At 46.0% G+C, this 25,491-nt stretch overlaps 1 protein-coding gene across 3 annotated transcripts in view; it reads right to left on the bottom strand.

Annotated features, from left to right (window-relative positions):
• FN1 (fibronectin 1) overlaps nt 1–25,491 on the bottom strand; it is a 51,968-nt gene that overhangs the window by 7,611 nt on the left and 18,866 nt on the right. The window contains exons 15-37 of one of the 3 annotated variants that reach the window (XM_083865317.1): nt 25,314–25,490; nt 23,644–23,772; nt 23,437–23,526; nt 22,705–22,899; nt 21,103–21,375; nt 17,913–18,179; nt 16,262–16,356; nt 15,811–15,979; nt 15,454–15,540; nt 14,531–14,722; nt 11,960–12,232; nt 10,727–10,909; nt 9,355–9,444; nt 8,476–8,745; nt 8,010–8,126; nt 7,479–7,643; nt 6,664–6,819; nt 5,822–5,935; nt 3,895–4,164; nt 1,931–2,118; nt 794–881; nt 439–615; nt 125–214 (exon numbers count right to left, since the gene is read on the bottom strand). In XM_083865317.1, the coding sequence (XP_083721443.1) occupies nt 125–214; nt 439–615; nt 794–881; nt 1,931–2,118; nt 3,895–4,164; nt 5,822–5,935; nt 6,664–6,819; nt 7,479–7,643; nt 8,010–8,126; nt 8,476–8,745; nt 9,355–9,444; nt 10,727–10,909; nt 11,960–12,232; nt 14,531–14,722; nt 15,454–15,540; nt 15,811–15,979; nt 16,262–16,356; nt 17,913–18,179; nt 21,103–21,375; nt 22,705–22,899; nt 23,437–23,526; nt 23,644–23,772; nt 25,314–25,490 (3,855 nt within the window). The remainder of the gene's footprint in view (nt 1–124; nt 215–438; nt 616–793; nt 882–1,930; nt 2,119–3,894; nt 4,165–5,821; nt 5,936–6,663; nt 6,820–7,478; nt 7,644–8,009; nt 8,127–8,475; nt 8,746–9,354; nt 9,445–10,726; nt 10,910–11,959; nt 12,233–14,530; nt 14,723–15,453; nt 15,541–15,810; nt 15,980–16,261; nt 16,357–17,912; nt 18,180–21,102; nt 21,376–22,704; nt 22,900–23,436; nt 23,527–23,643; nt 23,773–25,313; nt 25,491) is intronic. The other 2 variants (XM_083865315.1, XM_083865316.1) reach the window with 2 other exon arrangements.

Below are 25,491 nucleotides of genomic sequence, written 5' to 3'. Positions count from 1 at the left end.
TTCTCAAACCTACTGCTGTGAGTCACAGGGAAAATTAAATGTGATCAGATACAGACAACTCCTAACTGGCCATATGTGGTTACTGTGTGCTAACATGAGCAAAAAGGCCAGACAAGATCCTTACCAGTGGAGGCATCCAGTACCACTGGGGAGCTGCGTGCATTCTCGTTCAAAGTGTACAGGTAGATCTTGTAGTCAGTGCCAGGCTGCAAGCCTAAAATGAAGTTGGAACACAAATGTTAGCTAAGGAGAGGAAGCCACCTAAGATGGCCATCAAAAGGTCTTTCAGTAACCTCTTCTTGGAGCCTAGTCTTGATGCCTCAGGTATTTTTTCCCATCTTTTGTTCCTATAGTATTTTTCATCAGATCTTCAATTCCAAAACAAGAACCCAGTGTACTTTCTGATATGGTCCTGCAGCTGCAGGAGCCCTCACTTACCAGTGATAGTGTAACTCCTGAGTTCAGGGCTGATGGTCCTCTGAATGGGGGTCTGGCCACCCGCAGGGACAGCTTCCACCAGGAAGCCAGTGATGGTCTCAGTCTTGGTCCTCCAGGTGATGGTGATGGTTGTCTCGGTGACATCTGTCACCCGGGGCCTGCGAGGGGGACTCACATCTGCACCACAAGGGAAAGGGTCCTGTCAGTACAGTGGGGACTGGCAATCTCATCAGCCAAGCCTTGGTGAGGCCTGGGATGGAGCTTTGGACACAGCCCCACCTCAGACACAGAGCAGGCTCCTGGCCTCTGCACCCACACAGCCCCAGGTGGTCATCTGGGGAGGGCCAGCACTTACTTTCAAGGGTTGTGACCACCCCCTGGGCTGGTCTGCTGGTCAGGGAGTCCTTCAGGGCATACACACTCACTTCATACTTGGTTGCTACCTAGAATGGACAGTTACATCATGTTATGAGAAGGACCCAGCACGGGGGGAGACACTCCTGCATTCAGTCAGTGTTTGGTGGAGCCACGTTCATCAGTCAACACTTACTGAAATATGAAACCTTAAAATACATTGGGAAAGGATTGATGGGATCATTCTAATTATTTCCAGCTGTAATAAAAGAGTAAGCATGGACCCTGGCACACTGTGCACACTGAGGAGCAGAAGAAATCCTGGAAGAAGCTTATTTACCACCCCTCGTTTTAGAATCTGTGCTTCAAAGCTGGTTCTTCAGAGAAACTCTAATTTCCCTCCTATTTTTCCCTGGGTTAATGGATGTCATTTGCTATGATAAGGAATCAAATAATGTGAATAAAAGAGAATTGTGTAAGTAGCAGCATGAGGGGTTTTGTCCTTGGCTGCATCAGACCATGGGTGCACCTAGATTAGAATGTTTTTTAAGGCTTATTTTTGAAAATGATTCATAAAACTCCTTAAAAACAGATCAGTAGCTTTTTAAGCTTGCAGGAACCATAAAAGCAGTTATTTTCAGCCTTCCCCAGTTCAGGAACTCCTGAAATGTTTCCAGTGGAGAAGATGGCTATATAGCAAGTTTAAGCTCACTCACAAAAGACTTGCATTTTTAACTTATATTTTGCAGATATCTTAAAAAATAGGCAATAGACTGCCAGAGCTCCCATATCACAGCTTGAAATCTCTTCGTTAGATCACTTTATCTGACCTCTTTTGTGAAAGATGAGTAAAAGCTTTTTGCTAGGTTACTTTTGATTGTGAACCTGGTAATTTGCATTTGATTAGGCATCCAGTCTCTCAGTGCTAGATGAGGAAAGGAGTAGAATGCAGCCCCAGCAGGCCAATTACTTGCCTTTTAAGAAAACTACAGTACTGAGTAGTTACAGTCTGACTTGCCACGAGCTTCAGAGCCAGACCCTTAGGAGCTGTAATGATCCATTCCAACTGAAGCTCCTGACACAGGAATCTCAAATTTCTTCAAAAATCTCCTTCACACAACACAAAGAAAAAAGTTACCATCAAGCCAGACACGACTGCAGATGTGCTGTCTGGAGAAAGGTTGATCTCTTTCATAGGACCAGTCTTTTCTTTGGGGTTCACTCTGACTCTGTAGCCAGTGAGGCGAACGTTGGGTGCGTTCCAGTTGATGGTGAGACTGGTGGGAGTTACCTGAGTAAACTTCAGGTTTGTTGGAGGTGGAATTGCTGCAAAAATCCAGATTGGCACACGGTTACTTTAAAAAAATATAGTCTTGGATAAGACAATATTCTCTCCTGAACACGAGGCAGGTTTAGGCCAGGAAAGAGGAGTGCCCTGGGCAAACACAGGCATAAGGCACTGTGGGAGGGGACACATTGTTCAGGAGGAGATTCTCAAAACTACAGCAACATTTTTCAGCAGAAATAAGGAGATATCAATGCTTCAACCCTGAAGGTAAGTGAGCAATGACATTTGCTATGATATAAGGTAAAGGCTTGGGAAGGTGCTTAAATCTGTAGAAGGCCAGTTTGTTTTAATGATTCTACCAGTCTCTGCTTTTCATCACACAGCTCACGGTTTAGTCCTGTGCTCCACTTGCCCCCATCTGTTCATTTCCAAAATACGATGGTTGATTTACAAAAGTGAGTAGGAAGCAGGCTCAGGAATTGCAGAGGTACATATAAAAATACTGCAAATGGAGAGGGGAAGCATTTTACAGCCACTTGCACAGCGAGCAAGGCAATGGAAAAGCAGAGCTGTGGTGGCCATGAGGCTCATCACACAAGAGCCTGTCCACAAGCTAACACATCCACTACCCATACAAAAATGCTTGCCTAAAAAAAGGAGTGTCTAGTGAAACATTTTCTTGCCTTACTGTTGGTAAGCCTGGGGCTGTAAACAGAACAAAGATATACCTTACCATAGTTCCCACTATGGCCCACTATTGCTGTCAAAGCTTTCCAGTTTTACAAAGTGGAAATACAGGAAAATTCTTCCTTCTGGCTTTGCTCAGAGCTCAATCTAAAGCCCATGAGAGTCAATGGAAAGTCTTGAATGACTTCAAATTCACTTTTGAACAGCCCACAAAAGGTAAACCACAGAGGGTGGGTTTAAAAAAGTATTGTATTTGCATTTCTGGCAGGTAGTCAGCCAGCTGTTCCATCATTACATCACTTTGCTTCAGTTTAGCACAGCAGATCTGTACACTAGGACCCACTGAATTCATTCCACCCCTGGAATTAAAGTGCCAACTTTTCAGCCACAAATGAATGGGAGACCTTTATTACATAGGTGCTACCTGTCTTTATAATAAAGTCACATCTGGTAGTGCTGGAAGCTTGCAATGGATTCCATATTGCTGGAAGCAATATTAAGCTAATTCCTTGCAGTAATTTTCCTTTTTCATCAAGGAATTTTCAATGCATGGAATTGTAGCTGGATCAGCCTGGCACAGAAGGCACTCTCCTGTGCAGGTGATGAGGGTGCAGGGTGTGGGCATGCAGTGGGCTGTGGATCCTAGGGCAGTGCCAGTGAGGGATCTGCAGGCTCTGTGACACCTGAGGGTTCAGCAATCTCCCAGCCCTTCCTGCTGATCTTTGGCTCCAACAGCAAGGTTCCTGGGGCATGAAAGCTGCCCTCATCTCTTGTTGGTGACTACCTGTGCTTTCAGGTGTCCCATATCTTGAAGGCAAGACAAGAGCATTGTGAGAGGGCTCACTATGGATCAGGCTCCATGATGAGAGACAGGACACCACTGGACATCCCTCCCTCCTTTCTCTAGGATGTGTACCTGCTCTCTGGCCTGCCTTCTCTGACGTGTATGCAGGCTGACTGTGCTGGCAGGCAGCTCTCTGGCCCCAGCTAAGCCATCCCCCAGGAGCAATCCCATCCCCTGGGCTGCCCCTGGGGCCGTCCCGGCACGGAGCACCAGTTGCACATGGAAGCACACGTTACCCTTGGGGGCTGCTGCCATGGCCTGCTGGGGGTGGTGGGAGCTGTACCTGTGGACTGGGTCCCAGTGAGGGGCAGGCTCTCCATGTCATCGTAAATGGCAACGATATTGATAGTGTACTCAGAACCTGGCCTGAGGCCATGCAGCTCAGCAGTGTCTTCTTCGCCACCTGGGGCCGGCAATAGCTCATGGATTCCATCCTCAGGGCTTGAGTAGGTCACCCTGTACCTGGTGACTTGCCCCTGAGGGCTTTCCCAAGCAATTTTGATGGAATCAACATCCACCTCAGTGAATGTTAGTCCTTTAGGGCGGTCAATGTCTGTTAGGCAAATTAACGGTAAGAGGTTAAGTGATACAAAGCAGGTTTGTGGGTGAGGAAAATAAAAAGCATTTTGATTACATGCAAAGCGGTTTTCAGTTTGGCATGGCAAGGGGGCACTGGATTCTCCTCTCTGCTGCACTTTGCACACATGCTTACATCCCTCAGCCTGAGTTTGCAGGTGCCAGGCAGCAGGAAGGCAATCCTGGCTTTGCTGAAACCAAAAGGACCTGTATTGCCACCTTCAAAGCAGCCAGGATGCCAATTCTCACCTATTTGAGTCCCTTGGCACCAAAATTCCTGTCACACAACTCTAGTAGCATCAAGCCACCTTAAAAGTGGACAAGAGGAAACAAGAAATGGGAATGTTAAGATCCATTTCTCCCATGTAAATGGTTGCTAGTGCCACAGGCAGCCAGAGAACCCCCCTGGCTCTGTAAGCTTGGGTTCATGCTGCACCTGCTGTTCACTACTGTGAGCTGCTGTGCAAAGTGCCAGTCCAAGGAGAATCCATCCCACTGTTTTCTTTCACAAATTAATGTCCAATTAACACACCTCATCAAGAAAGCAAAATTACTCAGCATATCATATTGTAAAATCAGTTAGAAACAAACTTTCCAGCTTTGTATTGAGTGCACATGGAATGTCCACAGGTGCAAGTGGGTGATATGCACACCTCCCAGTTAAACCAATTCATGGGATTTTCCTGGCAAGGTGGGAGCTCAGAGCAGGGGAAGTGAGCCTTGTTCCTCAGAAGTCTGGAGTGGCTATCACAGAAATGCACTCATCTGTTATACAAAATGGGAGGATATGGCATGTGATTTTTATATTGGATCAAAATCATGCTTTTCTAAAAAGTTTAATCTTTTTCATTTGCCATGTTGTATTAGTCCTCAATTTTCTACCTTTTCTAGTTGGCAAAGGTGATTTTTGTCCAGGAATTTGTTGCTTTGAATGTGGACTCTTCACTCATCTCTGCAAAGCTCTGGAGAAGCTCCCATTGTCTGTAGTGTTTGAGGCTGAGTCAAGGTTTTGAGTACAAGCTTGAGCAGGGAAATAAGAATCACACAAATCCCTACCCCAGAGGAATCCCTCAAAAGCACTTTACTTCAAACATACCCCGAGTTGCAAGGTCCCTCTTGTATCCCCCCTGTGACCAGAGCAGCACTGCTGTTTTATACACAGCACCTCAGTCCTGGAATTATTTTGTTTTGCAGTGCTTCATCCCAGGTTCTTGGTATAACCCATGTGGTTTCCCTTACCCCCTCACATAGGGCAAGTGCTCCTAAGCCCAGTCCAGTGCCTTGACAGCAATCACCTTTGCCACCTAGCTCCACAAAAAGTGGATCCTGACACATTTTACCCACTGATTGGCTGATGGCAAATGAAAGCCCAAAAGATTTTGTGGCTTCAGCGAAAGAAAATGAGAAGCACAGCACTTTGAGGGGGTGGGAAATTGCATTTTGGCAGTGCTTGAGGCAGAGGGACTGCGTTTCTGCTGGAAGCTGCAGTTTAGGTGCATGGTACTTCTCACAGGGCAGACCAGTTCACTCTCTCCTGGAGACCAGGCCCCTGGCTTTCCCCTTCCCTGGGAATGTGGTGGTAGGTTCAGACATCAATAGAATACATGTTTGTTTCCCTGAAGTGAAATACGTACTGGTGACAGCTGTCTGAACCAAGGGCTGGCTCTCCCCGTTCTGATTCTGAGCAGCGACACTGACCGTGTACTCCACTGTGGGCTGCAGGCCTTCAATAGTCACTTGGGTTTGATCTGGCAGGAAAGAATACCATCAGTCAAAGAACAGCACAAAGCTGCAGAGTGCAGGCCCTGAATGAATGGCCTGTCTAAGCCATACCATGAATAAATGTCATTAAAACAAGGTGGGACTGAGAAATTAAATTTGCCTTTAAATTGCACCACGCTTCTCTGGCAGTGCACAACTGCAATTTGTACCTGCTCCAAGGCTCCACAGCTGAAAGGGCAGGTTAGCAGAGTGGGTAGAACAGGGAGACCAGCTTTCATCATTTTTTTAGGATAAGACTGACCATCTCAGCTGCATCACAAGCATCCCCAAGTGCTCTGCTGACCCCACGAAATGCAGTTTTCCTGAGAGCTGCCATGGCAGGTCCCACAGGTACTCCACTACAGACCTGCAGTGTATGTGACTGAATCCTGCTGTGACCAAGGGTCACATTATGTGACTTCCAGAAGGATTTCAGAGCAAGGTTTGCTGGATCCTAGAAACTCCAATGGTATTTCTTTGAAATGCAGGTGCTTTTCATGCACACTGAGGCTGCTGAGAACGAACTTTTGCAGTACACTGGTGTCAAAGAAATATGAAGCTTTTGGGGCAAAAATCTGCCCAAACTCATCTGTCCTGGATGAGATAGAACTGAAAATCAGCAGGATGGCAAAAAAATGGTGCAAGCAGCAGCAGAATTTCAGTGGTCACATCTTGCATTCTTTACAGATCCAGTAAAGGATGAGATGACTCTTACCTGCAGGGACAATTTCTGTTTTTGTGGGCCCATGTCCATTCTTGGGGACAGCAGTCACCCGATACCCTGTGACTGGGGATGTTGAAGGGAGCCATCTGATGCTGATACTGTTGTCCTGGACATCAGTGACTTGCATCTGGGATGGTGTGTCTATTTCTGAGGAACAAATAACATTTTTCTGAGTATGCTGGTACAGGAAACCCTCCCTCCACTGTTGTGTCATGGCTGATTTTTATTCTGCACTGCTTAGAAGAGAAAACACACGTTGCTATTCATTTGTCTCTCATGCTAACCCAGACCAAAAAAGCCTTAACCATCATGTGTGGGTGAGTGATCTCATATCAACCTAAGTTGAGGATTTTTGTTGTTTTAAAGGCTACTAAGTGCCTTTATCTGCAGCTACAGCAGGAGTAGGATTAGGCTATATCCAAATCAGGAGTGAGACAACAGTCTTGGCATTACAAAGTTAGGTCTCCTCAGGGTCATATAATCTGACAGTGAAGCACTAGAGTTAAGCCAGCAGTGACCCCACATTTTGAGAGCCCAACAGGATTTCCACTCTGCAATGAGCAGTTGAGCACTGCTTTTATCCCCATCTGCGCTCCACAGGGTTTCCCTTCTCCAAGTCCACAGTCCCCTCCTGTGCCATGTCAGTCTTCATGCTGGGCCCACCAAGATACACAGCTCCACTGAAACTGCTGGCCTTACAGCCCATGGCTACTAAAAGAGACCAGGGATCAGTGGTGCACATTTATGGGAAAAGCCAACACAAAGCTGTGGGAGGTTTGGCCTTGTTTGGTTTAAGGAGGTCTCACCTGTTCTGTAGGTGACAGTGACTGGCTTGCTGCTGGCAGGGCTGTCTCCACGGCCAGTTACAGCATACACAGTGATGGTGTATTCCACACCAGGCTTGATGCCAGTGATGGTGGCAGTAGACACGGTGCCAGGCACTGTGAACTCCTGCACTGGGCTGCTTCCACCTAGGAAGAGTAGGTTAAGAAAGAAATGTGATGGATCTGTAAAGCATACATTTAAAATCTCTACAAAAACCAGGACAGTCCTATATGCACCAAGCTGAAGACAGGACCCTGTTGATTTCAGTGGTTGTTCAGTCAAAGCTGTTTTGACCACTCTAAGGAAAAGAATGGAATATGTACACAGAACCACCAGTAAAATTACTGGAATACTCCAGATGCTCTTTCTTTTAAGTAGACAAAATATGAGTTGCTCTTTTTTAAAAAAGGCATCTATATGTCTGCTACAGCCCAAGGTGCCTTTGCTGTTTGCTTTCATGGCCTCAGAATAGTGTTTCTGGTCTGGGACCAGCTGTAGCAGCCTGCCCTCACCTGTTTCACCATAAGTGATCCGGTAGTATCTGACTGTCACTGCAGGAGCATCCCAGGAAATCCTGAGGCTAGTGGGGCTGGTAGGGGTGACTTCCAGGTCCCTTGGAACATCAGACACTAGAAAACCAGAGAATTGAGAAGGGAGTTTAAGCACAGTTGTACATCAGCTACATACTCCACTTATATACCATGCTCCTCTGCCACTCATCTGTCTGTCCTTTGGCTCAGGGCACATTCCTCTCCAAAGAGATGTATCCACATGGCACTGGAGTGGATTTAATGAAAACAGCTCTGCTGGCCCTAGAAACATCTGAAAGCAGCACTGGTCCTCCCATCTTTTTCTAAATCAGGCCCTACCTCAGTACACAGGCATTTCCTCATGAACAAAGCTAGTAGGGGAGACGTGATTTAAAAACAACTGCCTCGCTAGAGGACACTCCAAAGGCAGCATTCCCTCCAGGCTCACCTGTGGTCTGCTGGCCAACCAAGGGCAGGCTCTCCTCCCTGCCGTTGACGGCGATGATGCTGACCACGTATTCGGTGCCTGGCTGCAGGCTGGTGAGGGTGATGGAGTTCCTGGAGGGCGGCACTCGTTCCTCCTTGGGCCGGCCCCCGCCCTGCTCGGGCTGGTAGCGGATCCTGTAGCCCGTGATGGTGGCGCGAGGGGCGATCCAGTGCACCGTGAAGGAGTTGGCCGTGATGTCCGAGAAGTCCAGCCCCGTGGGGGAATCCAGACCTGAGGGTTTCCAGAGACACAAGGCTGAGCTCAACCCAAACTGCTTGGGGTGGGAAATGGATTTGCAGGGAATTCTCAAAGCCTGACAGAAAGCTCACAAAGCATGCCTCTAGTTATCTGTATGCAAACTTTGAGATAGAAAATGCTGGCTTAGAAATGCCACAGAATAGGACAGACACTTTTGAGAGAGAAATGGAACTAGAAACAAGTTTCAAATGATGGCATTGCAAGTAAGACTAGACAATTAGAACTATATAAGATGGATTGTAGTAGGACCCACGAGGAGTAATTTTAGATGATTGGCTTTAAGGCATTAACAGCATTGTGTGGCAAAAGCTGACAGGCCAAGAAAGGCTTATAATGTATTGTAATTAAGAAACAGTTTGGCTTCTGATTGTGATGGGGTGAATTATAACATACGTACTGTCTCATCCCTCACATGAGACCAAAAATGGAATAAAAGTTTTAAAACACCTCTCAGTTGCCCCCTCTTTGGTTCAGAAAAAGGTATAATCCGACAGCTTGGCATCATCACAGGGAAAAAAAAGTAATGAAGTCCCACTAATGAATTCTTAAAGGATGGCATTAACCACATGGGCATCCAAGTACCTGTTTTCTGGACTCCATACAAAGGTGCACTCTCATGCTGCTCAGAAACGCTGTAGACTCTCACCAGATATTCAGTGCCAGGGAGCAGGTCTGTGGAGTTGAAGAACAGGAATTTGGACATGTTTCTTTGCTAACATCTAGAAGCTAATCAACCTGCACAATTTTAACTGCACATCTTAGGAGACAATCAAGTTTTGCTTGATAGAAGATCTGAGCCTCCAGGACAAAGAAAAGTTTAAATAAGTTATTTTTTGTGGCATTATGGTTCCTTGCAGTGCTTTAGCCTGAAGGAGCACGATATCTTACATCATTGCTTCATTAGTTTGTGAAGACTGACTAGAAGCAATTACCTTTTTACAGGGTGCCTTCTAGTTATCTACTAGTTTAGTTATACACCAGGCCAAAGCCTTAGCTGATAAAACTGAAATAGGGCCAAGGATTTCCAACACAGCTGTTCTAACTCACACAAGATCTAGATTTAGTTTTTTATTCTGAAAACACATCTTGTCTCTCACTTAACTAACCAGATTCTCAGATAGAGATAAAAAAACCAAAAACCCAACACAGCTTTTACCCCAAAAATTAACGTCAGATTTTGGAAAATGCCCGCAATTTGCTGCCATGTCCTGTAAGGTTCCAGAACAGGATGTGTTTTCTGGTCTGAGCATACAATGACCTGAGCATACAAAGGAGCAATGACCTTTTGCATATTCTCATGCTCTCCCTGAATCTCTGCACTGAGAGTCCTTGACATTATTGGCAAACCAGGTGAACAACATGTCTTTACTGTTAATGCCTAACCAGGCTGCAAATCAATGCAGTTGCCTCACAGCCTGATTCATCACTGTCCTTGGATTGATAGGGAAAAACTTGCCTGTGGTTTGGATTTAACTTGGGTAAAGCTAGAGCCAAATCTCCATTTGTTGTGAGTTTGTATGAGGCTACTTGTAACATCACTTTAGATCAGCTGAGAATTTGGCCAGCCACACTTAAACGATTTTTTTTTTTGCCTCATCTTGTGTCATGTGGACCTTCTCACCCTCTACTACTAGAAAGGAGGCTGTAGCAAGGTGGGGGTCAGTCTCTTCTCCCAGGTAACAAGTGATGGGACAAGAAAAGACCTCAAGCTGCACTAGGGGAGGTCAAGGTTGGATATCAGGAAAAATTTCTTCACTGAAATGTTGGTCAGGTGTGGAGTCACCACCCCTGGAAATGTTCAGGGGGTGTGAGGTGGCACCTGGGGATATGGCTTGGTGGTGCTGAGTTGATGGTTCAACTCAATGACCTTGGAGATCTTTTCTCTCAGCAACCTTATGATTTTATGATGACAGGGTTCTCATGTTTGTCTGACTTCTGCAGGTAACCCACTTACTTGTTAAGATGACCATGTTGTCTGAGGGTGAGACTGTCACCTCTGCAACATCATCCTCCTTCTTGGCCGGGGAGTATCGCACCAGGAAACCGCTGAGCACGATGGAGGTGGGGGCAGTCCAGGTCACCCTCATGGTGTCGGGCCCCACGTTAGTGAAGCGCAGGTCAGTGGGAGGAGGCACAGCTACACAGCAAAGAACAGACCTACCTCAGTTCTCAGACTCATACTGATCAAGGTGTCTGTTCAGGGAATCAATCACCAGAGAAAAGTATCTCATGCACAACAGACTACGGCATCAGACTCATGCAGACAGACTTCTAAACTACACTTGGTTCTACTACAGTTAAGAGAAAAATATATCTGCACTACTGTCAGGCTGCTTTAACCTCTTGGCTACTCCTGATATGTTAAATGTACCCCTCGGGGCTAATTTAAAAACAAGGTAGCAAGTTTCAGCAATGTGCTTCTAACAGCTGGATTCTGTATTACAGATGTGGTGCCAAGAGAGGTTTAAAGTTGCCATACAGCAGCTTACAGATGGAAAAGTAATCTCATCTAGAATCCATACATGCACACAACAGGAGAGGGGAGGGCATATCACTAATTTCCTATGACTCTACTTCTACTGGTGTCGAAGGATTTACAGCCTCAGGACTTTCAAACACAACAAGATTTCATGCAAGAACCAGTTTCCAGCTCGCCCTCAGCTCATGCACTACAGAGACCCTTGACGGTGTGGCATGGCTGTCACTGGCATGTGCTCAGGGAGAGGTGTCATCTGCATCCTTTGGGGCATTGTGGAAAGAGTGAGGCCACCACAGAAACGGGCTGCTGGAAGCTCAAACAGCTGTCAAGGCTGGAGGGTGTCTGCTGATCTGCTCCGCCCTTTAGCGCTCCTATTTTGAGGAATCACAGTTTTAAAGTCTGGCGAACACACAGCTCGTGTTTCAGGCTCTCGATTCCAACTGGATCCTGGCAATCTGAATAGCAGAAGGTGAATGAGCCTGGCAAGTCTGCAGTCATTCATGGTATTAAAATGCCTCCAATTCAAAAACAAGGAGCACCACATCCATTCCCAGCAGCCATCTGGGGAAAGGAGCAAGCTGGGTCTGTCTGGCTTCCCCACAGCAAGTGGCTCAAGTTCCTCTTTGGACAAAGCCCCAGCACCTCGACAGCCAGTGACAGCCAGTGACACCACCCACGTCACAAAACACAGAAGTTTTCAAAATTCACCCGTTTGCTGTGTCAGAGTGGTAGGGGCGCTCTCTCCGCCATTAATGAGTGTGATTACACTGATGTCGTAATCAATGCCCGGCTCCAAGCCTGTCACTGTGTAGTATCCTACTGAGGAGTCCACAAAATCTTCAAAAATAGGGACACTTTCTCCTGCCGCAACTACTGTGATGCGGTACCCAATAATGGTGGAGGCATTTAACGGGGTCCACCTCAGGCCGATGCTCGAGTCAGTTATGTCAACAAAGCTTAGGTCAGTGAGCTGGGGCACCTCTAATGAGTTAAAGAGCCAACGGGAGGGGCAGAGACACACGGGAGGCAAAAGAAAGACAAGGGAGAGAAAAGCAGTGTTCATCACTATCAACATCGACACAACTCGGGAAGCAATTGCGGTGATATGCACAGTTTCTCTTGGGGTTTGGGGAAAACAAAGGATTTTGGTGGGGTGTTTCTCATTGTGTTTTTGCTTTTGCTGTTTTTAGTTTTCCTATATTTACCCTTCAATGCAGTCTGGAGCTGCTTTCCTGAGCAGACAGAAGCTGAAGCCCCGATCCCCTCAGAAGCTGAAACCCCAATCCTCTTTAGATGTGTCATTTCCAAAGAGCCCTACAAGAGGCACTTAACTTGCAGCGAATTTACCTTGAGCAATGATAAGCCACAAAGACCCATCATGTTCTGACAAAAACAGAAGCAGAGAAAACACAGCCCTTTTTTCTTTCTACAGGTAAATTACAAGAGAGCAAAGTTTACTGAAGTGTAAATAAAACAACAGCTCTGTTGATTGACCCTCTAAAATCCTTGTTAAATGGTGAACTTAACTTTTATCACTGGGACCACAAAAATATCAGCTCATTTGAAGGGGCTAAATCACAACCTAAGCTGGTGAGAACCTTCACAGAGTTCCAAGGCAGTTTGTCCACTGTCTGTACTATTTACACTGCACTTGGAAAAAAGCCTCAAATCCCTGCAATGGCTTGAGGATCTGGCCCAGAATTCCTCAGGTTCTACTTACCAACTAACTGCTGCAATATATGTGCTAAAACAGATGATATGAAACAGTAAGTAATAGAACACTTCCTTGGAAGCAGGGAAAATGGTTAAAAATGACCTTTAGAAGGTATTAATTCTGTCAGAGTGACAACATCCCCAAATTCAGAGGTTATGTCTAGCACATGATGTGGCCAAGAGCCTGACATACGTGGCTAAGATTGTTCTGAATCTCAAGTCTTAGGAACTGAATAAGAAGGCTCTTTAATGACCTTTCAGATGCTGCCTAAATTTCTGTAGGGAAAATAAGCACAGCTGTGACTGTTTTCCCTACTGATACTATTCCATTAGCAAGGTGTTCATTTCCTGCATGTTAGGATCATGCAGGGCAGGGAATAGGGAATTTCTGATGCATTTTTAATTGACAGTGGCCAAACCTTCAGTTGCTGAAGTCAATAAACTTGTATTGATTTAAGCCATGAGATTTGGCTGTGTAACTTTATCAGGGTGATCCTGAAATCAGTGGAAACTAATGGATGCTCTTCCTTACTCAGGATCAGACATTAGTGAGTCAAAGATGCAGGACTCCGTATCCATTCTGTTCATTACAAGTTAGTTTGAAAAGAAATTATGGGACATAAATATTGCTTTAATAATAGTGGTTATGTTCTATTTTGATGTCCCTCTTGGAAAACAGTTATTTTACAGAATAGGTGCAAAAAAAAGGAGCCAATTTTCTGTAAAGTAATTGTTTATCCACATGGAATGCATGTACCATATCACCTTTAAAGAGTTGTAAAAGCCAGACACATACATTCTTAGCTTTCCCCCACCAGAAGATGGTGAAGGGCTAAAGCTATTACTGCACAACTGTGCAGCATCTTGGTATTAGTTCACCTCAGGGAGCACACAGCATTTCAGTGAAGCACAGAAATTTTAAAGCAGTGTTACAAGAACAAGCAAACACAGTAGCTGGCATCATCTCAGAGCAGAAACAAAAACAAACGAAGCCCTCACAAAGGAAAACTAAATGGAGCCATTTGGGGAAATGCATATTAACTTTGCTACAGTGGCTACAAAGGCAGTTTCTGCAGTCCCCACAGCTGCCATGTGAGGTGGCACACACCACTCTGTGTCCCAAATGCTGTGATGGACCTTTCCATCTTGGTTTTCCTCTCCAAAGGGATCAAGTGATCTTTTGCCTCTACTGCTGCCAGAATGTCTCCTGTGCTCACTTCTCACTCATACCTCTGTTCATCTACTTCCTGTTCCCACCAGCTGTGCTCCAGATGCTGGGGCACTTCAGGGCTAAGTTAAATCCCTGCTGCTGCCCAGCCCAGAGTACTGATACAGCAGATCCATGTGCTGACCTGTGACACACAACGTAGGCTGCCCGTGCAGAGAAACACACAGTTGTAAGAAGCTCTGTCACATGCTGGAACATGGCTGTTCTGCTTCTTGAGAATATATGTGAAGTCTAAGCCCTCTACCATCAGACTAATATAAGTTCTGCAATGCAGAGCTCTCTGTGAGCTCAGCCATGTGAGCCTGGGCAGCTGAAATTGCTGCTCATCCTTTCGTTACCTGGTGTGATGGTTTCTGAGATGGGGAGACTCTCCTGGTCATCCTTGACAGAGTAGACACTGACATTGTACTCCACACCAGGGTTGAGGTTCTCAAAGGTGCAGGTGGTCTGATCTGCACCCACCACCTCCTCCAGGGTAGAGCCCTGCTGCCCATCCGTGGGGGCAGTGGTCACACGGTACCCGCTGATGCCTGAAACACAGAGGCCACAGTCAGGAGTCTCCTGCTGGATCCACTCACATCAGTCCTCAAGCTGAAGCAAACACATGACATTTTACAAGAGATTTTGCCACCCTGAGCCAAGCAGGAAAGAGGATGCTTTGTCAAGCACCCCGAAATGAGCTTCCCATGCCACCCTCATGGGATTGCCATTCCCTCTGAGACCTCACCAAACTGAAAATCCCAATTTCTCTCAGGATTCTCTCAGGGAAAGATTCAGCTACCAACAGAGGTTTTCAAAAAATCTCAATCCACCTTTTATGGGAGTCAATTGTGCAGCTCCCATCAGCTATTGTGGGAAAAGAGCTCATCCTGAACATTGTCAGAACTTCCATGCTCACTTTCCATAGCACAAACTCATTTGTCACTTCTGGAAATCTTTGTGGTCCATTCTGCTTTCCTTCCCTCTGACAATTTTTCAACCACTGGAGATACCTGAGGAAACCCTTCAAGTTCTTAAAACAGCTGAAATATTCTAACATATTCATGCTCCAAAATGCATTTTATACAGACTGTAGATCACTGAGAGTCCTATGGCAAGTTGTAGTTAACTGTGAATTAATATCCTTAAATGTATCTAGAAACATACATTTTTCTTCAAATCAATCAACAGCACATTTCCTACCAAACTGCAAGGCACCACAGAAGTGTTGGCATTCTGCTACAAGAGGAGGTTTGAGCACAGAGTGAATTCACATGGTTACCTGGAGATGTGCTTCTCTCCCAAGAGACTATAAGGATGCCGGTGTCAGGATTGGACTGCAGGCGCAGGCCGGTTGGTGGAGCCAGTGCTGCAAGTGTTCAGACAAAGGGGTCACTGATGGCACTGAGAATCATGCTGGCTACCCCAGCACCCCTCTCCCCACAACACCCTCAACCTCAGGAATTAGCCAAAAAAACTCCCCTGAAGCTGTGACCCTGCATTGCATGAGGCAGTGCTACTGTCACCTATGCGTCCAAAAGAAAAGCCAGACCACAACAGGGAGGGAAGACCAGAACTGCCTCCCAGAAGGCAGAGGGGAGTGGAAGAAGGAATGATGGTGGAAAAGCAGGTGCCATACGTGTGGTGACTCTCCTGACGATGGGGGTCTCTCTCTCCTGGCCATCCATGAGCACTGTGAGGCTGTAGGTGTACTCCACGCCGGGGGTCAGCCCAGAGATGACGATGCTGCCCGAGTCCGAGATCACCTCCCGAGGAGCCTCCCCGCCCTGGCTTGGGCGCACCCCCAGCTGCAGGGGACAGAGATTTGCTCTTTCAGTCACAGCTACCAGCACCCTGACTGATCATCAGGACTAACCAGCTGTCAGTCCTGTAACTTGTGGTCTAGATGTCCTGAAGCCCCAGGACTGCATTGATCTCTGTCACCTAAACCTGCTCCCTGTAAGCAGCAGGCCCTTTGCACCTCTCCCCTTTGTGCTGCCATCTTCACCACATAGGAAATGGCTTTAATCTGCCCTCCTCACCACAGTGAAGCAAGAGGAAAAAACAACATGGGACTCAGTTCCTCCTACCTTGAAACCAATCCTTGGGGCAGGTGTCCAGGTGATGACAATAGAGGTCTCAGTCACTTCTGTGTTGAAAGGAGGAACAGAGCCAGCAGGCTGATCTGTGGAGTGAATTGACCAGAATTGAAGTCTACCTGCTGTGATGGCTCCAAACAGTTTGAAAACTTGACCTATAGCAGCACAAATAGCCAGAGGTATGAAGTGAGTGCTGGACTAGATCGTTTCTGAAAATCCAGTGATTTGGGAAGGATCTAATAGATGATTTTTGTCTGCTGCTGGACAGACACAGCATGCAAGTGGTCTAATCATAGCCAGAGCTTTTGTTCCTGAGGAAAGCAAAAATAACTCAAGTGGATGCATGATCCTCTATGCATCCAGCCCCAAGAATTTGGGGAATCCAGTTTTTTGGCATGATATCTAAAGTGTTCCTCAAAACTCAGCTGTTTGTTTTTTTTTAATTTACCTCCCATATGCCCCCCACTCAGCAGAACACCACAATCCTGTCTGTCATCCAGCTGTCCCAGCAAGGACCATCTCATCCCTAACCAGCATCTTGTGAAGTCAGCAGAAAGGAGCCAACATCAGCGTGAGGCATCTGTGGTCTCACTGACATCTGTCAGAAGCACCACACAAGCCAAAGCCTTTGTGCATGCCAGAATCAGCCTAAATAACAACACTGAGTTTCATCTGAAATGGCCTTCTTAGTAGTGTTATTAATGAAGAGGCTTGGTTAATCAAATCTATAGCCTCAAACTGGACTGGTTTCATTCAGACAAGCCAGAATTTGAAGGAAATACTAAATCTGAGATGCCAAATCACATTCTAATTGAGGAATATTTATAGATAAGACTGTCAGCAAAAAGCACCTTGCCAATGTCAACAATGTTACTCTGATTGAAAGTTTGAGCCCTTATTTTAGTTTCACATTGTTCTAAAAGAAACCACATTCTCTTTTGAAAAGAGGATGTGGTTCTGGGCTTGGGTGGCTTTGAGTTTTTCTAGTTTATATGATGGCATCACCATTATTTAAACACTGAATCTATTAGTTCCATTTAGAAGAATGGGGGGTTGTTACAGAACTCCCTTTCCTTCCAAAATTTGCTTAATGTTTTTTCCAAACTAGCATCGCAAACACAGATGACTGAAATGCAAAAATATAAAATAAAATGATAGAATACAATGTTTGTGTCAGTTTGGGTAACTGCAGTTGAGCTGCCTTAGATGGTATGGCTGGGCTGGAGAAATGACTGCTTTCAGCTTTATGTAAGTACCAGACTAATTATTCCTTGCCCATTTTAAGGGAGTTGTATGCTTTCCTTGATTTGTCATGCCAAAAACAAGCAATTAGGAAGACCAAGTAAAATTAAGTTCCTCTGACATTCAGTTAAGCAAAAAGTGAAGTACCAGTAGTAAGTTTTCCCTCTTGTTTTTAATCATCAGGAAAGCTGAAATGTATTTTACTGAAAGCTTTTTGATGCAAATAATTCTTTTTTCTGACGAGTTCAGAAAGAACAACAAGGAGCACTTCCCGAGCTGTTCTGCTGGAATGCTACTTCAAAAGGAATGCTGCTCCTGTAAATCAACTCACAAAAGGCACTTTCAGCACAGAAGAAGGGCCAGGGTACAGAGGGAGAGGAGTATGTGATGTCTCACTCACAAGTGGTGAAGACCCCGGTCTCCCTGTTGCTCTGCAGGTCGCCTTTGACCGCCACGAGGTACACGGTGTACTCGGTGCCAGGCTGCAGGTTCCTCAGCAGGTACTTGGTGGCAGAGGGTCCCACGTTGTAGGTGCGGGGCTGGCCTCCCCTGGTGGGCCCTGCTGTCAGCCTGTAGCCCGTGATGACGGCGCGGGGCCGCGTCCACAGCACCAGCACCGAGTGCTCCGTGGTGTTGAGGAACCGCAGGTTGGTGGGGGCATCCAGCTCTGGGGAGGCAAAGCACAACACCCATCAGCTGAATCTCCACTTCATCCCCACTCCCAAACCTCTGGGTGGGCACTGGGCCTGTATTTCTGATGTATTGTGTGAGGGAAGAGAAGGTGGGACCATGAGAGAGCTGGGAAGTTATTGCACTTCTACATCCCCACCTCAGGGCCATCCATTAACGCACCGAGACGGGCAGACCTGAGCACTCTGGGCTGCACTGATTTGGGTCGCTGCCATCTCTGCAGCCCATGGGGAAGGCAGCCTAAAGGTTGAGACAAGACAGATGACCCCAACACACTCAGGAATTTCAATAGTTTCTCATGAGCGCTGAGCATTTTTCAAAAACCAGCTCAGTTTAGACTTGTCAGCGTAAGCACGGAAACCTAATTTTAGCCCTTTTCCATGCAAAAGATTTATTCTTTTAAATCCTTGCCCAGTCCTCTCAAAATCCCTTCCCAAAATAAACCACCCCTACTTTGTCATTTGGATGTCAAAATAAGTAATAGTCAGCGACTTTCTGCAGAAAACCAGTTCCTACAGTTACTTAAAAATATTCACACCATGGAACTGACCATACAACAATTCCAAGCGTGCTGATCCCTCCCCTGGGACTCAGGGAATAACAGCTTTTACCAGGCTTCCTCCCCTTTTTATCAGTGCCCCTGGGAAGCTGCTGAAGCTGATAACCCAGATAACCACACAAACAAGAGGCTGAAGCAGCACAGCTCCTTCACTGGAGCTACAGTGACCGGTGGAGATGTCACAGCCTTTGGTTGAGGCAAGGTGAGGCTTTGGAGGGGAATTTGCCCCCACAGCAGGCAGGGCAGCACTGGCTGCAGCAAGGAGTTCATGGCAAGTCTCCCCACCTTTTCTAGGTTCCAGCCATATGTTGAAATTAAGAGCAGTGAGGCTTCATCAATGCTCTTTTTTGCTGGCAGATGTTTTTTTCTCTTTCTGCAGAAGCATTATTTTGGTGACAAAAATTAATGTTTTAATCACTCTCCCAGTGATTCAGCAGGAAGATGCTTTTGTTTTCTCCATTTTTGAGGAGGGAGGAAAAAGGAAGTGAGATCTTCCTTCTTCCACCACTGGAAAAAACTGGGGAGAACTCAAAAACAAAACGGATGAGTGTGGCCCTGCTTAGGCCCATCTCCAACCCACAGGCTGAAAGACAACTTTATCCCTTGCTGGTACTTAAATCTGAGCTAAGTCTCATCTGACAAAGATTGTATCTTCCTAAAATGTGTAGCCTAAAGTCAATTCCTTTCTGCACAATTTAATTTGCCAGCTCTATTAGGCTTTTATCACTTCCTCTCTCCATACTGGAGGAAAAAGGGGAAGATTAAAAAGCCACACACACACTCGGAGTTTATTTGTAGACTGCTTTGTAACGGAAGGCCAAAAAGAGAATCATATTGACACCGTGGGAAGAGACTTTTGCTGCAGGGTTTTCCTTGGGAACCCTGAATGATTTCTGTTTCCCAGGACTTTCGATTACAGGATGCAATTTATGTGAATAGTTTCTGCAATGTGGTTTAGGCAAAGCAGTTAAGCGGATGATCACAGCCTATGGAAAACGACTCCAGACATTTGTGACAGGCACTGTGCTGTCTGAATTAAATGTCTATGCTCCAGTGTACACCTCTGTGTGGAGTTTCAGAGGAATCCTACACCTAGCCCAGGCTCCTCAAAACAACCACAAAGAATTACAGATCTAGCTGGGAACTGAGCCCTTCTTGTTCTAAACACATCCAAGAGAGCTCAGATTCCCAAGTCGCATCCTTGCTTTTGAAAGCCTCACTTGAAAGAGGAGGGAGGGTGCTCACACCATTTGGGCTCAAATTAGACACCTATGGCAAAGGATAGACATAAGGATCCCATTCTTCCTGCACAGTCAAGGGACAGGCACTATTCATTGCTCATAACTTCATGGATGGAAGTAAGGGTATTTCTCAAACAGCATGGCTATATTCACAGATTATCCCATTTCCTTTCCTTCCCCCTTTCATATTACTAAGAGCTGGGCTGGCTTCTCAGAAGTTGCTCTTTTTACTGAAAAATATCAGAAGAGCAGCAGATACACATGGCTAAATTTTGCCCCTTTGAATAAAGTCACCCAGCCAAAGAACACCACAAACACCCACTCACCCTTCTATTGCCCAATAAACAGGATCTGATCAAACAAACCACGTCCCATGTTCTGTCTGATCTGCTCCTCTTGGATCAAAAACAGAGATAACCACCAAAACCCAGATAAAACTCCTACTCTTCCATCTGAAAACTACATCTTGCCCAGCCACTGCTCCTCTCTCTTCTCTGCACTGCTGCAAAGCAAGAAGCAGTGCCTGACAAAGTGCATTCTTCCTCACACTGGTGAGGTGCTGCACTGCCACTAGATCAGCAGCAACCAGGTTCTGAGGATCCTGCATGATCCTCCCTTGCACATGCAGGCACAACTGCTGCTGCTGCCAGGGGAGCCAGGTATGGATGGAGCTGTCAGAAGGGAGATGGGGATTTTCAGAGGAATCTCAGCAAGTCATACTGAAATCTGCCCTAAGGTACCAGCGAAAAAAAAAACAAACCCTAAAATTGTAAGAATCACAGGCTGTGATCTGTGCTGTAAAAGAACTGCAGGGTCCATCAATTCTCAGTCAGTAATAAAAAAGTTGAATTCCAGCCATACGAAATTGTTTCAAAGCACCATGAGACTTAAACTCCCATTGGAAAGCCCTGGAGGAGGATAAATCTGCTGAAGAGATCATTGTTAGAATGAATGAATTCCCAGCCCTGTCATCCTACTGATGGGATACCTCCTGGGCTAGAACTGTTGCACTTCAAGTGCTCTGTTTATACATTTCTCCAAGCGACAGGGAAACACAGGCTTCAAAAGGCTGAAAAAAGCACAGAGGAAAAGAGACTCACTGGTGGTTTGCTCTCCAGTCAAAGGTTTGCTCTCCCTGCCCTGGTTTACAGCAAAGATCTTGAAGAGATAGGTTGTCCCTGGGATCAGGTTGATGACCTCAGCAAAAGAGCTCCTGGTGATGGGCAGTCTCTGGCCATGCTGGCCGGGGCGGTTGACGGGGATCACCTCCACCCGATAGCCGGACACCTGGCTCTGCGGAGGGGTCCACATGATGGTGATCTTGATGTCAGAAACCTCCACAAACTGCAGATCTCTGGGGGAAGGCACTTCATCTGAAAGCACAGGGGTACAACAGTTGTCAGAGGGAGTCCTGAGCAGGAGGAGAAATTACAGGTTTCCAGGGAAGGAAAAAAAAAAAAAGAATTTTGCTTGAGCAATGGCTAGCCCAATAATATTTACCAAATTAAAAAGTCAGGGTAACCTCACTGTAGACATGCCTACACACACTTCCAGACAACATTCAAGCAGACTACAACTCCAAACATCGCTATCTACTTTGAAGTATACCATGTCTTCAGAAGGTATCTTGCTGTGACAGAAAGAGAACCGAAAGATCAGATGCAATATCCTACAGAACTTCAAGTATATGCAGAACCAAAGCCTGAGGGGAGAAAAAGAACTCCAGGGGCTGGAAACAGTAACCTCCTTCTAAAATTAAAAGAGAGGGTTTTCAAAACCCACAGCATGTTCTGAATGTCTATGATTAACTTGAAATCCACCTTTTATGATTAAACAAGTACAGGGGCTGATCTGGCCTTACTATAGTCAAATGCAAAATGCAGTTCTCTCAGTGCTGGGCCACAGTACTGCACCCTTGAATTCCTGTGTTTAAATTAAGCTTCCTGAGACTAGGACTGATACTGCCCTAAGGTTAACCAGTGCACATTTTTGGAAGATGCAGAAGCCAAACCATAAAATCATTGAGCTGAGTTCATTCCTGGTAAATTCCCATTTGCAAACACGTGCTTGCAACTTGCAGGACCATGAAATTCCACTGCTTACCACATCAAATTCCAATTATTTCACTATCCCCTCTTTTGGTTTGGTTATTTAGTCCAACTGGATACTTAAAGGACCCTGAAACCAGAAGTTTTTTAAATGCTGAGTGCCTCATGTTTAGATCCTATGGTGTCATTTTGGCACATCAGTCAATGCTGAGCAATCTCCCATCCCCACTGACTGCAAAGGAAAATAATGGGTAGGATTGGAAGGGATAGGGAAAAGTCAGGTGAACAATCTGAATGCATGTTTTGGCGTCTGAGTACATAACCTTGAACATCTGCAAGCCAAGTGCTGGGGCAAAATGATACAACCAGGCACTTCAGAGGATTTCTTAGCAGAATGCCCTAAAATAACTTGGAAAATTGATCTCTCTTCTGCAGACAATGCAAGACCTGCCTCCAGTCCAATCCCTAAGAATTATAACACTCTTAATACAGAGTTGTGTCTTGACTATGTCAATAAATATGATTTTACTACAGAACTTCAATACCAGTGAAACTCACAACTCAACCACACAAAGCCATAACTGAATTCACTGAAGCACCCACTCAGCTACCAACAGCAATCTCAGTGACTGAAACACACAAGATGAGCACTACCTGTGCGTGGGACCCCAGTGGTTTCCTGCTGGATGAAGACAGGAGTGCTCTCCTGGTTTTCCTCCACTGAGTAGATGCTGATGTTGTAGCGGACCCCGGGCATCAGGTCACTGAGTGTCACAGAGGTGGCCGTGTCAGGGAGGTTGAGCTCTGTGCTGCTGCCTTCCACAGAGGGCACATAGACAATCCTGTAGCCTGAGGCAAGAGAAATGTGTAATCCTCAGCACAAACAGTAAGCACAAAGAATGCTAGAAATGAGGCTGAACTGATCTCCCTACTGAGCTTTGATAAAAATAGTCCTGAACTTCAGCAGGACCTGTGGCCTGCCTGTGTTCACGTCCCACCCCCAGACCACACACTCACACCACCTTCCAAAGCACAGTCTGACCTGGGTCAGAATGAGGTCTGACACGTGGATCTAGGCCTGTACTGTTCTCATGCTCACTATGGGATGGTCTGGGTGACAGATACAAATAGAAGGTCTTGGGGCTTGTTTTTATTTCACACAAATCCAGAAGGAATTGTTTTACATCCAGCCTTCTGCATAGCTTGGTTCAGTCACTGAAGCCAAGGAAATGCTAAACTGCCCATGTGCTTTGCAGCTGGTCTCTCCCACCAGACAGAATTTTGCACTACCTTTGTCCCAGAGTTATATTTCTTTTTTTTTTTTTTTTAACCTACATTTCAGATTCTAAGAATAATGCAGAATAAGTGCCTTCCAGTTGGACAAACCTGTGATTGGAGCCTGTGGTCTGCTCCAGCTGATGACAATAGATGTGTCATCCACACTTTCCACTGTGTGGTCGGGTGGCGCATCAGGAGCTGTTTAAGAGAATAAACAGAGGAAGACAGCAAGAGTGAGGATAAGAGACAACCAAAAGTTCTTGAGCAAACAGTAACAGAAGCTTTCCAAGTGCAGCAACAGCCACCCACACATACCTGTAGTCTGTGAAGTTGACAGGATCAAATTCTGCTCTCCTTCTTCAGAGATCTGGTAGACATTAACAATATACTTGCGACCCGGAAGCAAGTCAGGGATGTTGACAGAAGTGGCTGTGCTTGGAAGATCTGAGGAAGGCAGGAGAGAAAAATTTGTTTCAGCAATCCCATCTTCTTGCTTTCCCTCCAAATTAAATCATTGAGCAGTCTGTTCTAATCTGGACTGAAGCACAGTCTTCCTGCAATAAAACAACAGTTTCTCTGCACTGTCTTTGGTTCACCTGAGAAAAGCTGTGTGGAGAGCTGGGACCAGCAACCAGAGGCAGCAAGGCTTGATGTGGGATATTGCAGGGCAGCTGGAGCAGCAGTCCCCTGCACATTGCAGCCATCTCAGCTGAATACTCATTTCATAGCCTGACTGTTGAACTTTCAGTACAGAAATATATGGAAAAACTTTCACATGAGGAGGTTATGTGGAAACACTGACTCATGGGTGAAGAAGAATGACATTATGAGGGCTGGTGAACTTCCCTCCCTTCTCCCAGATGTCCACCTACGTGCCAGATGTAGAAAATTCCCCAAGAAGCAGCTCTTTGCTGGCCAGATTGAAGCCAAGCATCTTAGGGAAAACTGGGAATTTCCTTTCAATCTGCATGTAAACCTCTGTCTGTAGACAGATGAGCTCAGGAGCTGCTTCACAGCACACCTCAGCTGTCTGGGCAGAAAGAAAGGTGGTGACAATGCTGGCAGTCCCCACAAGAGCCACTTTTGCTCAGTGTCCAAGCCTGTGAGTTCAGGGGAGCAACACTCCAGGAAGAACTATTAGGTAAGGAGATTGATTTGTCACATTCTTCTACCACATTCACGTCCCAATAACTGTTATAATCTCAACTATTTGAGGTGAGATATTTAGGAAGAAGTAGTTACAATGAAATCACATGTAGTGGTGTCATGGGCTCTAAAGTAAATGTTGGAAAAAGAGTTTCAACTCCTGTGTCTGAGTCCAGTGCCTTTAACCAGCTTCCCAGCTCAGCTAAATTGTTGTATTATCAAAGATGAGGAAGATCTGATCCAAATAAAACAACTGACAGAGCAGACTGGAACATGAGATATCCATGAGATGACAAGCAGCCAAGAGAGGGCATTTGGGAAAGATTTCTCTGTCCATTCTGAAGGAAGAACAAAGGTATGCCAAAGGAAATTAGCCAGCAGGCAGGCTCAAAAAACCAGACTGGGCTCTCTCCTCATCTGCACTGTTGCTCACTTCAGGATGCTGTGGAAGCCAGTGCCTTTTATGGTTGTAAAAGGAAAAAAACACTGAGCAAATTCATGGAGATGAAAAGAAAATTTGTATCTACCCAGAGTTACTACTCATCCACCACTCCTGGTTCAGGCAGCTTTCCTCTGCAGAATTCTGGGACAGTACTCTGAGGGGATATTGCTATTTACCTGTCTTGTTCTCTTACAGCTATTACTGGAGAAAAGACAATAGACTGAGGTTTTAACCTGAGCTGGTCCTGCCACTCTCACATCCTGACTGAACCCTACAGAAAGCCAGGGAGATGCTCACTGCTCACACCAGCTCTATGACTGCCACAAAGCAGTGATGCACTGGCTGCAGTCAGTCAGTGAGCAATGCCTAGGCCTGGCACCCTCCAGTGCTCTCTCACCAAGGTACTGGGGCTCATCCCCCTCCTCGCTCAGCTCATACTCAACACGGTATCCATTAATGGTGTCAGAAGCAGAGACCCAGGAGACAACAAAGCTGTTGGATGTGATTTCAGTGACAGACTCTGAAGTGGCAACCACGGGAGGAAGAAGAGTTGTCTCTCCTGAAACAGTGTTGCC

This window comes from Zosterops lateralis (assembly GCF_965231275.1).
Source record: "Zosterops lateralis genome assembly, chromosome: 7".
Taxonomy (NCBI): Eukaryota; Metazoa; Chordata; class Aves; order Passeriformes; family Zosteropidae; genus Zosterops; species Zosterops lateralis.
The sequence above is the reverse complement of the archived record's forward strand: the minus strand, read 5'-3'. Positions and strand labels throughout refer to the sequence as shown.